The sequence below is a fragment of the Buceros rhinoceros genome, unplaced genomic scaffold, assembly GCF_000710305.1.
Source record: "Buceros rhinoceros silvestris isolate BGI_N320 unplaced genomic scaffold, ASM71030v1 scaffold13707, whole genome shotgun sequence".
NCBI classification, from domain to species: domain Eukaryota; kingdom Metazoa; phylum Chordata; class Aves; order Bucerotiformes; family Bucerotidae; genus Buceros; species Buceros rhinoceros.
Genome location: NW_010424049.1, coordinates 64,068 through 77,207, shown reverse-complemented (window position 1 = coordinate 77,207; position 13,140 = coordinate 64,068). Strand labels below are relative to the sequence as shown.

The 13,140-nt window shown below is 40.3% G+C and overlaps 1 protein-coding gene across 2 annotated transcripts in view; it reads left to right on the top strand.

Moving 5' to 3' along the window:
* The first annotated feature begins 430 nt into the window (after window positions 1-430).
* The window catches only part of CCDC88A (coiled-coil domain containing 88A), a 70,796-nt gene continuing 58,086 nt past the window's right edge, over window positions 431-13,140 (top strand). For both annotated transcript variants that reach the window (XM_010140649.1, XM_010140650.1), the window contains exons 1-2: window positions 431-493; window positions 607-707. In XM_010140649.1, the coding sequence (XP_010138951.1) occupies window positions 431-493; window positions 607-707 (164 nt within the window). The remainder of the gene's footprint in view (window positions 494-606; window positions 708-13,140) is intronic.

Here is a 13,140-nt window from a genome sequence, read left to right as displayed (position 1 = left end):
GTTTGGGTTTGGTTTTTTGTGGGGAAGGGGCAGGATGAGCTTGCAGAGTTTTGCTGGAATTTCTCCTTCCTTTCTGAGGAGCTGCCGCTGCTGAAGCAGATTTTTCCTTCCCCTTTTTTTTTTTTTGTCTAATGCAGAATCCCAGTAGGTAGGCAGCCTCCCTCTTTTCTTTCCTTCCTTCCTTCTACCGCTTCGGTGTGTAGGAAGGGAGAGACATCAATGGAAAGGCTGAAATCCGCATAGATGGACTTCCAAATGCATTTTTTCTTGAAAGAGGAAGACAAATCCCAGTTGCCAGTTGCATGGTAATAATGGGGCTCCTTTACTCCAGCTAAATCCTTGGAACGTTTCAGAGAGTTGCTACAGTGAAGGACTTCTCGTGTTTTTTGCATCGGAGGAGCTACATTGATGTTAACCATCTTTTTGTAAAATGGAGAACGAAATATTCACGCCGCTTCTGGAGCAGTTCATGTCTAGCCCTCTTGTCACCTGGGTAAGCATTCATTTTTCCTCATACATTATTCTTTTATTTGCTCATTGTTTGAAGGTAAATGCCTTGCGGCGGAGAATGGAGTTAGTGTCACGATGGTGATGGTTATGTTTTAGGTTAAGACATTTGGACCGTTAGCTGGAGGAAATGGGACCAACCTGGAAGAATATGTGGCGCTAGTGGATGGTGTGTTTCTGAACGAAGTCATGCTGCAAATGTAAGTGTGTGCAAGTTTGCCCTGGGCTTACTGGTTTTTGGTTGATTCTCTTGTAAGTTTTGGTTTTCTGTGAAAACACTTCTCCCCCCTCCCCCCCATTGCGTTTGGTAAATTTCTGTCTTTTGTACTTGAAAGATAAATATGAGTGAGTCAGGTGGTCCGTTAAGAGGAGACTTTGGAGCGTAGCCGACACTCCTTACCGTTCAGTACCCGAGTGCTGTGTTTGCAGGATGTGTAGTGTGATACAGGCTGAATCACGGTGTATAGAACTTCCTGGAAAGTGGGATGACTGTAAATAGTTTCCCAGATTTCCACTGAGAAGTGTAAAGGTTCATTCTGCTGTAAGTCATGCTCATAAACAAAATTCTAGATGAATAAATTCGCGTGGCTAATGAGATTCTAATAGATTTCTTAGTTCAGGTGACATACAACTTAAGGGTCCTATGCGAGTCACTTAATGTTGTTTACTGAGCAAATGCACCATCTTCTACCTCCTTCCACTTTATTTTTCACAGTTCCAAATTAGAGCACGTTGCAGTTATGCAGTAAAGCTGATAGTTTAGTTGAGAGTACAGAATGTTTTCTGGCTATAAACCACAGAAGAAATATTTTTACATGGTTTTATAAATTGTTCATGGAAAACTCTTGATTGTTGGAAAAACTTCTATGGTGACTTCTTGTTAATCCGTTTTGACTGCTGCTGTAATGCCACAGAGTTAATGCATCCGTCCAGTGTGTAGTGATATAATCATAAAAATGTCGCCAGCAGAAAATAATTCTTCATAATTTTTTCTTTTTTTGATATTTTAAGTCTTTACAGAGAAATTCATCTTTTGTTTGTGTAGGTATGAGAAAATGTAGACTTGTGGATGGCTGGGTAGACACATCAGTGCGTGAGCAGCTGTTCTCAGTAGCACTGCTCAGTGATGGGCATCCCTTTACTCTGGTTACAGTTTTTACTCATATTTAGTACTTTAAAAGTGTTTGCTGTAGTTATTCAGCTTGTATAACTGATCTGTGTAAAAAGAGCTACACTTTACCACATTTGAGTTTGAATTTCCGTCCTTTTGAAAACAGTTTTCTTCATCACCTACTTCTGCGCCACTGAAATTCCAAGAATTCACTTCCGGGATATTGAGAAACATGGAAAACTTGGTGGAATTGAACATTTTGACAGAAATCTTGAGTGCATTTCTGGCATAATTTAATAAGAATTTTAAATTACACATTCACTGAAACATACTATTTTTATTTTACAATTGATTTTTTTTTTTTCCCCTTGGACTACATATAATTTGAGTAGCTGGTCAATTATGACCATACATTTAACACGTAGAGCTTCTATTTGGTCAAGATGTTGGGCAGCTGGAGGGCAAATTTGCTACTGAAACAGGGTGCAGAATATACTCTTGAAATTAAACTTTATCAGTAGTTTTTGTGCATGCTAACAGTGTAAACGGATACGTATGTGAGATACCTGTATGTGAAATGGGAAGCTGCCAAGAGGGATGCTTAAGGCACTCTGTTGGATTTGGCTTTGACTTTGTGCATCTTTAACGCCATACCATGATTACTGTGGCTTACTTAGGAGGAGTTGTGTGTGTGTGTATAAAAAAAAAAAAAACCCACATGGGAGATGTACATTTAAAATAAAATCGTTTGGTAGTCAGGGCAATTGGAAACCACCTTAAACTAGAGGTGTGTGTAAAAGCACTGGCGTACAAATAGAATTAATTTTACAGGTACTACACTGGAAGGTTGTTTTTATTAAAATACATTTCTGGAGGACTGAAATAGATTATGATTGATTACTACTTAAAATACAGTTCTGGAAACTAATTCTTACTTTGGGTGAGGTGAGTTTGTTTTGGGTTTTTTGCCAGGATTGAAAGAGGGGGGGAAAAAATGTTTCATGTTTTCCAGACAGGTTCTGTCTGATGAAGTCACTGTGGAAACCTCTAGTCCTATTCACTTTGGATATCCACCTATTAAACATGTGTCTTTGTTCATAAAACATTTAGAAGATGCAGGTCCAACTAATCATCAATGTAACTTATTTTCACTATTTTCCGTTTTATTAGTATTTCTCTTTTTCCTTTGCAGTCTTAACTACCACGTGCTGAGGAAATGTAGAAATATTTGTATCATGTGACTTCAAAATATTTTTCTTCAGAATGCTTCTTGTTTGTGTTTTTAAAGCTCTCAGTAACTAACTTCACATGAGAACTAGAGGTCTGTGGTCAGGAGCTGTGGCACCCTTAGGAGCTCTAGAGAACTGTTCACAGGAAGATCTGTAAAGCACTAGGAGTTGTTCGCGTTGTTTTAATGTGAGTTGTGTTATATGGTGCTTACTGTTTACACTAATTTTGAGATATTTAAGGCTGTTAATGTTTTGGTGAGAGGATACAGCTAGTGCGTACCTGTCAGCTAAGGACTGGGTGATGTGGTGGTGTTCCTATGGTCAGAAATCCATTGCAGCATGAGATGCTCTAAAGGGCATTAAAAACAGGCTGTAAGAGGTGCTGTGGTCCTGCAATAGATACACTTTAATACTTTTTTTTTGTCAGCATTGAAAAAACAAGTTCCGTGACCATGGAAGTAAGAGTTAATATTGGATTAGGCATGGTTTGTAAACAGTTAGACAATCCAGAAAAGTGACTTTGTAACTTAGAGAAGGTTTTTTTGTTCAGTTAAGCAAGAGTTAATCCTACCCTCTGTCAGCTGGGAGAGAGAGTTTGTTAGCGTGGCATTTATTTCTCCTTGTGCTTGTCTAGACCAGATTTATTTTCAATAATTGTAATGATGCAGACAGAGGAAATCAATGTCAGCATTGGAATAGTGTCAGGGTAATGGTGCCGAAGTGGTCAGGTTTTATCAGCATTGAGTTTATTAGTACCTCACACATGAGAGAGAATAATTTAGGACATTCCTTCTATCTCTTTTGCTTTTGACTTTCTGGATGTTGTAGTACATGTGACAATTATACCAATTCTGTTCTGTGTCCAGTTACATCTGGAGAGCTCTTCCTTTGCTGGAGATGCCTCAGGCCAAGCTTTTGTTACTATTTTAATTTAATTTTATTTTTAATTAAGGGGAGTTCCAGTGTTACCATATTAGCTTCTAACTTGAGAGAATGTCTCTCATTTCCTGTTTAAATTTAAGTCCAGTTCTTAAAAGTATTCAGTTACCTACCTTCTGCTGGGATCAGTCAGTATCTGATACCTCGGGATAGAAACCCATCTGTTTCTCTAATCTGAGCCTTTATCTTTGTGTTCCTTGATACAAAAAGGGGTCATGCTTCTTGGAAATAAATCAAAAAGCTGGAGGTGGTTGCAGTGGTGTTCTGCCATGGCAGGAAGGTGGAGGAACGTACCAAGAATACTTCGTACCTTTACTATACCTCTATATCATAATACTTCTGACATTATGAAGTGTTCATGTGCTTGAATAAAATATGCTGTGTGTACTACTAAAATAAATGGAGTGGTATAATTCCACGGATTAGTCACCTGTTGCACATCTAGGTGCAGTTATAGTAGAATAATACTTAATTGTGCTAGAAGTATTTTTTCCAGAATGTGACTAACACCACCTCATTTTTTTTCAGTCTTAGTATTGTACTGTTCATGTACTGTTCTGATCCCAAAAGATCAAGGTATCCTTACAGAAACAGTCATTTCCTGCGTGGTGGTTATTTTCATTTCTGATAGGTCTTGTTCTCTGATATTTGTTATTGGAATTACAGTAGGGTTGTGTAAGAAATGCTGAATGTCTTGTAGTACAAGGTACAGTTCCCAAACTGACAAAAGTCTCAGTTCCTTTGAATAGAAATAGGCTCTTGCAAGTAATTACAAGGTTGGGCCTTCCATTGCATTTATACCATTATACCATTTATGCCACTATACCATTTGTACCACCGTTAATATTCGGTCAAGTAACAAAGGCTTGGAACTCTCTTATGCTGGTTTTATTTTACTGTGCTTCGTATTTGTGGAAGTGGATCTGTTTTCAAGAAACTGCTGGACAGATACCATGTGCAGAATCGGTGATGTGGAGAACCAACCTCTGAAACGGGAGTTAATCCGGTCTGCTCTCCGCTTCCATCACAGCAATCCGTTCCTAACTTCTGTCTTAATGAATATATTACTCGATACTGTCCATAGCAGCTGTTGCATCCAGACATGTGGGAAATACTTCAAAAGATAAAGTATTTAATTATTCTTCTGGTTTTCTCCCTTTTGCTATGCCCTGATGTGTTTTTCATGTGCAGACCCCTCACTCCCAGAGAATTTTCCAGGTGGACTGGCTGTTTCCTTCCATCTCTGGTGGTGTGTGCCTAGAATGTGCAGCCTGCTGCGCTGACTCGCTTTTGGAGCCCTTTCTCTTCACTTGTACACTTTTTTCCAAACAGTTGAGCTTGCCAGCCCATGCTTCTGGCTTGCCTATATCTTCCCCTGAAAACTGGACTCCATCCCTAGAGCTCGAGCCAGCTGCCTGGCTCTGTGAGAGAGCGCGGGAACGTGCACTCCAATCCAGTTGACTCTTTCTTGTCAAGACCAGACAGTGAGAGGCAGCTTCAGCCAGCTTCTGCCTGGGTGGGGAAATGGAAAAAAGTTTTGGAGAAAATGAAATAGGTGAGTTTGGCAGTAAAAATATAGCATGTATTTTACTAAAAAGTCAAGTATTGTTAAGTCTGCACCTTTCTCACTTTCTTGAGGAGAATCTGGTGTGGCGAAGTTGTTGCTTTTCAGGGTGGTTCTGCAGCAGCAGAGCCTAGATTGTTAGAAATTCAGCTTTCCTTAAGAACACTGAGGCTTTTTTGTGAAGAAGCAGGTTCTTTCATAAATAGTCCAGCAAAATGTGTACCAAGGTCAAGATTGTTGCAATTAAAACCTTTTGATTACAAAAAAGGGAAAGGTAGTTCTTACAGTGTAACGATGATTAATCTTAGGCGTGAACATCTGCCTGCAGTGAGCTTTGAATTGGGAAAATGCAGTGGACGTAGACTGACACCTGTAATTCTGGGGTGCCTGGGGTTTTGATAGCTAAAGGAAAAAAAGTGGGTCGAATGTGGAATACTTAAAATGTTTGACCTGTCCTTACATCTCTTTTAGTAGGTTCTTTATGGCTTTCATACCCTTTTCCACAGTTGATGTCCCCTCTCCTTCATCCTGTCTGCTCTGATTTATTTCCGTGCAGTAAACTGTTAGGTGGTTCACTGTTGTTTCTTGCAGTATTGTGAAGATGAGGCAGTAAATAATCCAATCTTTCTCTGCATGTATACATCCACTTCTTGGTTCTCTTCTTCATGTACTATCTTGAGTATCTGTGAGTCTGCTTATTTCTTTTCCTAGTCTCCTACTTACCTCACCCTTAGCCTAGGCTAGTAGCTGGGGCCAGGGAAAAAAAGCTGAGTTAGAAAACATTCCTTAATACATACAGAGGTGCTCTGTTGAGTCTATCTACCTGCTCCACAAATAGCAATATTAGGTGAAAGATCCAAGATCAAAATAACTTGTTTCAGCTTTGAAAATATTCTGGCAAGGAAACAACTGTGGCTTTACAGTTTTATTTTCAGGGTATTTTGCATTTCGCTCACCTTCTACGTGCTGTTTCACAGAATCATGTGGTTGGAAGAAACCTTCAAGATCATCGAGTCCAAATCAAAGCACCCTATGAAAATAACGAAATAAACTTACTAATAGCTTTCCACACATATATTTTATGTGTTTCATTGTCAGGAACGGTGAGTAAGTGTACTAAGGAACTGTCCCCTGCTCTGACGTAGCTGAGTTAAGGCTGTTTTGTATGCAGAGACGAGTGTATACTACATTGAAGACTCCAGGGCAGAGGTGCCTTGAGTGAGGTGACGGAGGAGATGCAGAGCTCAGTGCGGCACAACTGAATAAAGCCGCCTTTACACAAGGCAGAGTTGGCTTTAGCTGAAGTCACAGGACTGCGTGGGGAATGCCAGAGGAAGGCCTTTCCCAGTTTTGTACTGTGCTGTGTGCTGTTGCGGTTCAGGGGAGGTGGCTGAGTGGCTCATCTCAGCATCGTTTGCCCTTAGCAGCACCCAGCATTCAGGCTGGTGAGTTTTCCCGTTCCAGTTATTCTGGCTGTAATATTTCTGCCCGCAGGGCTGGCTTTGCTCTTTACCTCCTCTGCTGCTGTGCAGCCGCTGTCCTGGCTCCCCGTGTTGTAAGGAAAGGCAATACACAACCTGTTCTCCTCTACTTTTTAACCAGAAAGGTCAATTTGCCCGGGTGGCTGAGCCACCCTACAGTGTTGCCCTGTTTCTTGGCAGTAGAGCAGCAGCGAGTTCCAGAGCTTTTGGTTAGCTCCAAACACCTTAGTGGGGCTGATCAGCTCGCACCTTTGACTGGCAGGGCTGTTTCTTAGGTTTCATGGCCAGGTTGGGGATCTCAACACCACAAAGCTTTGTAAAGTATGGCTGTGCCCTGATCTTTCTTTTAAAAACTAATTAGTTAACTGACAAATTGGTTGCTACATGAAGCACATCTTAATCCTATGCTAAATTTGAGAAGCTTGCTTCTAGATTTTCCTCCTCTGGTTTTTTGTGTTAAGGGGCTTTTTAGCTTTCTATTCTTTCCTATGTTCTTATTTTTGGTTCCTCCTCCTTTTTCTCTAAACTAAATACCAATTTGCTGCCTCCCTTGTCTTTCATACTGCACCACTTTTCCCTGTGTAGTAATTACTTAGGGATCAAAACTTTTTTTCAAAATGCTGCTTTGTTAGAGCACATGACCTCAGTGGTCAGAGATTATTTGGTAATAACTGAGCGGGAGTCTCTGCTTGTTTTGCTTTGGTTTAAAGAGTGCTGTATTTACACCTTAAGATGCTCGGAAGAGGTGTTGCCCCTTAGGCTGTTGTTATTTATGAAATGCCCCTGCTTCTCTTCATTGGACTGATTGATGCTAAGGCACTGAATGGAAGCAAGGCTATGGCTTGACCTAAACTCAGGTGGTGTGCTTTCCCCTGGCTTACTCTGAGCAAAAAGCAAGCATTAACCTGCATTGTATTTTTGGATTGGGAAATAGTAAGAGATGAACTTGAGTGAATTTTTGCATCGTGTGTTGTGCATTTAGATATGCTCAAACTTGCTTCCTTTTCTGTAGTGACAGAAGATAGAGTTCACTTAGATTTACTACAGAATTTTATCTTATTTCCAGCTGCAGGGAAGTATTTGCTCTAGTTTTTGTCTTTGTTTTTCTTAAATAAGCCCTTGAGCAGAAAATGTCTGGTGTAATTTCCTGGTAGATTGGGAATATACGTGCTGTATATTGAGAGTCTTGTGTATGGCAGAGAAAAATAAAATACAGATACTAGCTGATATACAATAGAATGTAGACAAATGCCTTACTTAAAAGTGCTGGTTTGCATCTTAGCAAGAATATTAATATTAATGTTTCAAGATGAAAAGAATGCACTTCTTTTACAGGCCCTTTATCTTGTAGCTCTGGATAGTGAACAGGGGTAAGGTTCTTCATGTGCTGGTCTGCTTGTATCTAAATCAGGAGGGGATTGTACATGTGTTGATGCAAATGCAAAATTTGCAACGCGTTTCAATTATTGTGCTGAAGCAGTGAAGTTGCTCAAGTGGATAAAATTTTTACAAGAAATGTTACTTACTTTCTTTGGCAATTCCCTTATGGCCAAGAGCCTTGCATTTGAATTTGTCCCATTCTCTGCAAGAATCTGCTCAAAGGGCTCAGATCTGACACTTGGTAGTCTAAAAATTGGTGTGGAAAAAGACGAAGATGTATAATTTAGTGTTATTAAAGCCACTTATAGAAGGTTTATTGTACTTCATGAGAAATGGAATTCCTAGAGTCATAGTGTTCCAGCTAAAAGTATTTAACAGGAATCTATGTGCCACGCTTTTTATACCTTCAGACCTTTCTAGTCGCTGAAGCTGCAGTGTTCAGGTAGCTTTGGTGTCATCTCGTTGGCCTGATCTCCCAACAGGATTTCCTGTGTTCTTAATGCTCAGTGTGCTGAGATGTTTAAGAATGGTCAGGCTATTTTGAATTGGAAATACTAACTAATTATTTTTGAGAATTTATGGCTTCAGCAGGGTTCAAAGGAAAGAATAAACCATGAGAACATTTTCCTAAAGGAGAACTTATTTTTGGTGGTGCTACTGATTATCAAATAAAGCAATGTAGATGCTGCTGTGGTGTTGGAAGAGAAAAACTTGTATGTATAAGCCTAATAATCTCTTAAGACTTTTTTTTTAAGCTTAAGTAAAGACTGCATAAGTGTGTTTTGCTTTTAAATCCTGAAGTTATTTTCCCCTTATATTAATACTTTTAATCTTAGAAAGCATGTTAGTTCCGCAAATGTTGTTTGCTAAGAGCAGTGTTTGTTTGCTTCTCTCCTGCACTTCTTGCTGCTGCTCCTCTGTGATGACAACTTTCTGGCCCTGTTCTGCTGCTTTTTTTTAACCTGTTTCTGATGGTTCTTTCAAACTGCTACCTGTATGTTTGCAGAATGTTCTTTGCAAGGTATATTGTAAAAACATTTTCTTACTTTAATGCGCTCTGATGTTTGGTATCAAGTCATGCTGCATCTTGTGATCGAGATCTGTGAGTGCCTCCTTAAGTAAAGCTAATCTTAGTGTTGTCACAGGATTATTATGGGTGTAAATGTTTGTAGTGGTTTAAGTTTTGACAGTTACACTGAGGTGTTAATCACAGTGTCAGATGGTTTTCAGTTACTCTGTTAATTAGTATTGGACTGAATAGATCTTAATTTGGACTGATTTCAGAAGTGAAAAAAGTTGACCCTGAGAGAGAAAATAACACACAATGCTTAACATAAAAAGCAGAACTTTAGTGTTTGTCATCCTCAGTACTTTGTTCCTGTGGTATGTCCACCTTTCTTTTTCATCCTTTGTAGGCTCTATATGCTCTTGCATCCTGACCTGCCATCTAACTTAGTTTGGAAGGTAGCATAGTGCAAGTACTGCAGCAGTCTAATTCTACCTTTTCAAACAATATTTTCTACTATGCCTTTTACAATTTAAAAAAGCCTCAAAACAAACAAGCAAACAAATGAAAATCTCAACAAGATGACCTGTGTAAGATACTTAGGCTTGCCAAGCATGCTTCACTGCTTCAAGAGACTTTCTGCTTCTCATCTATTTGCTCAAAAAAAGTTTTGTCAAGTTGCTGCTTCTAGGAATTCTCAATTATCTAATAGCCAGGAGTGTTTATTTCATCTGACAGTGTGGTGGTCTGTGATGCTCTGAGTCCTGTTGATTTGCCTTTCCATCAGTGAAACTTTTTAACTTGGAAGAAGCCAGTTTACCTTTCACTAGCTGTGGAGCAGCCTCTGCTCCACTTCCTAATTGTTGCAGTGAGCTCCCCCAGGTTACTCGGTGCACTGAGCAGTGATTCGTTGTGTTCAGTCTTTAGCAGAAAGCTGCTGGTTTTGACATGGTACAAAAAAGTGTACATGTGGTCGTAGAGTTGAAACAATAGTAGTAAAGTTGCTGCTTACTATGTGATGATAAAGACATCTGCTGCTCTGCAAGATTTTTGGAAGGTGTTAGTTCAGTGACACAAAAGTGTGCTTAGTAAATGAGAGCTGAGCTGTTTTATTTCCTCTCTTATTTTCTCCTGCATTCTGCTTACCTGCATGCACCTTCCATATTACTGTTAAGGAAAAGAGAAAGGACAAAAAAAAGAAATCTGGGCTCTTTTGGACTCTGCTTGGACCTTGGGAGGAAGAAATTAAACATCAGTCACCAGACCTTGTCAATATACTCTGATTTTGTCTGGCTGTTTGTGCATTCATGTGTAAATCTGGGAATGTACAGATGTGAGGGGATATCTCGTCATGCAAGTAATCCCCCTACCAGTGGGACCACCCAGCAGAGCAGTTGTTGGACAGAGCAGCCCTAAGGTTGTGAGGCGCAGCAGGTTCATACTGGTGGAGAAGGGAGAGACAGGGTTACTTGGCCCAAAGGCTTGTGGCACTGCTTCAGATACAGCTATTCTAGCACACTTCAACCGTGAGTAATTAGGCAGCTCCTCTGCTGTGAATGCCAACAAGAGAGCTGAGGCACTGTGCAGCTACCCTGTGAGTAGGTCGGCCTGGTCAGATGCTGCAGAGCAGAGGCAGGGAGTAGGAAAGCTGTCTGCACGTGCTCAGACTCCACTCGGATGTTCTTGGCAGTGTTCCCTGTGATCCCTGACAGCCAGGCGATTTGTTGTAGGCCACTTGGTTGTGTTTTTTTCAAAGCAGGCATAGGGCTTCAGCTGCCTCATAGTTCATGATGTTGGACATTATCCTAGGAAGTGGGGTTTTCTCCAGAAAATCTTTGATACAACTGTTGACCTTCTGGCACATACAGTCATAGTGCATAGTTAGTCATAAGTGCAGAGTTAGCGAAGTGCCCTTAAATTGGTGTATTAATGTGCACCTTATTTTGTGGTATAGGACATTTCAGCATTTTTAGTGGCATCTTTAGATGCTTGAGCAGATGTCTGCAGAGCTACATGACCGTTTTAACTGCACATTGGTTGCTGCTTGGACAGTGTTGTCCCAAGTGTAGGATTACAGGTGTTTTACAGGTAAGAGGTAGGTTGTCATAGTTGCCCTTGAAAAAGGCAAAGAGTGGTTAGAATAAATGACGTTTGTTCGCCTATTGCATGGTGGGATAAGAGCATCCTTTTACTGGATCCTGTGTTAAGTGTGCGAAGATAGGGTGGCTAAGCAGGATTCAAAAACAAACACTTGAGCAACTCTAGAGCAGACCTCCCTTGTGTCTTCAGCAGGTCAGGCTGTGGCTCTCCGCTTGTAATAGTCATGTGTGCATTGTGTAGTATCACCAGGCCATCGTGTCGTTCAATATCGTCAATACATTGCGGCCTCAGGGCTTGCAGGACCTGCGTGATGCTCTTGAAGAGGTGGAAGGGTTTTATTGCCGTCTGTTTTTCAGATAAGAATGTGCCGAGTTAGTTCTGCACATGCTTCAGTGGTGGATAGGCTATGTCATGAATTATTCTTTAGGGAAGTCACCCATTTAAATCTATTTCCATCAACATGGTAATACTGATGAACATGTGCCAGAGGTTTAGAAAAGAGTTAAGATTTTTTTTTCTTTATCTTTTTGATAGGTTTAGCATGGAAATACTCTTTGGCAGCAGAGATGGATTGTACCAATAGCTGCAGGAGGAGTTTGCAGTGTGCCATCTTGTACCGATGTTGCTAGAACGTGCCTGATCACAAGGGTCAGATACTGCCAGTATTGTACTTCAGAATCTGCCCCGTTCTTTGGTAGTGCAACTCCTTTAGACCTCCCCTGTGGCTATGACTGACAATTATAAAAATGATCAAACTACCCTGGTGAAGGGCAGTGCTCCTTTTGTCCCATCTGCAGAGGTACTTCTGGTAACTTCCTGGCCTCAGTGGGCTGCTTTGGCTCGTGTTGCTTCAAGTGTTTAAAGCAAATTGGAGATTGTCGAATATTCTCCGACAATGTGATGCCCTGGTTTTATTTAACTTTGACAGGAAAAGGACACTGCTATATTAAATTTCTTTGGAAAACATATTTTGTATGTGTCTATTATTTTCTTACTAATAGCGAGTAATGAAAATGCTGCTTTATCATTTGAAATCTATAAAAAAAATTCAGATATCAGTAATTATGTAACTATTTGGTGAAGAGCACGAGTGAGCCTCAGTGCTCCAACTCAAGGGACTTTGCAAAAAAACCCCAACTTTATTCATGAAGCAACATTTATGTGTTAAAGTGAGTACTATGCTCTCGTAAGCTAAACGCAGGCAGAGGAACAGTCAATCTTTATTAGCCTCTGAGAGGTACACTTGTGTAGAATCCTTCCCAAAGTGCTTGTTTCAGCATTTCACTGTACTTAGCAAATACATTCAAACAATGTTATAGTTAAAGTTAGGGTGCCTTGTAATACTAGACTTAATCATTAAGTACCATCGAGGAACAGATGGCCAGAGAGGACACAACTGGTTTGCAGTCTGCATAGATTTAAGCATGAAGCCATTAAGCTATCACATTCCCTTTTCTGATAGATTCTGGTCAATGAAAAATTAAAGACACCTAATCCCCGATTATATGAGGTCTCAGTCTGTAACTCTCGACACTGCTAGTATTTCAAAATCACCGAAGTTCTCACTGTAATCAGTAGTTTTAAACTAATGCGTTACTGGGGGAGATGCTCTTGTCTGGTTTTATTGCTATTGAAATTAATGTATCTTGTCATAAGTAGGTTGCTCTTAAATGTAAAATTGCTTAAGGGTATCTTTTACTGCTCGCTTCCTATTGACTTATGGACAGATTTGCCCTATTTTGCCAGGCTATTTGCCACTGAAGCAGTTCAGTATCTGCCTCGTAAAGGGAGCACGTATTGCCTTAAAAACGTTTAGAGGATAC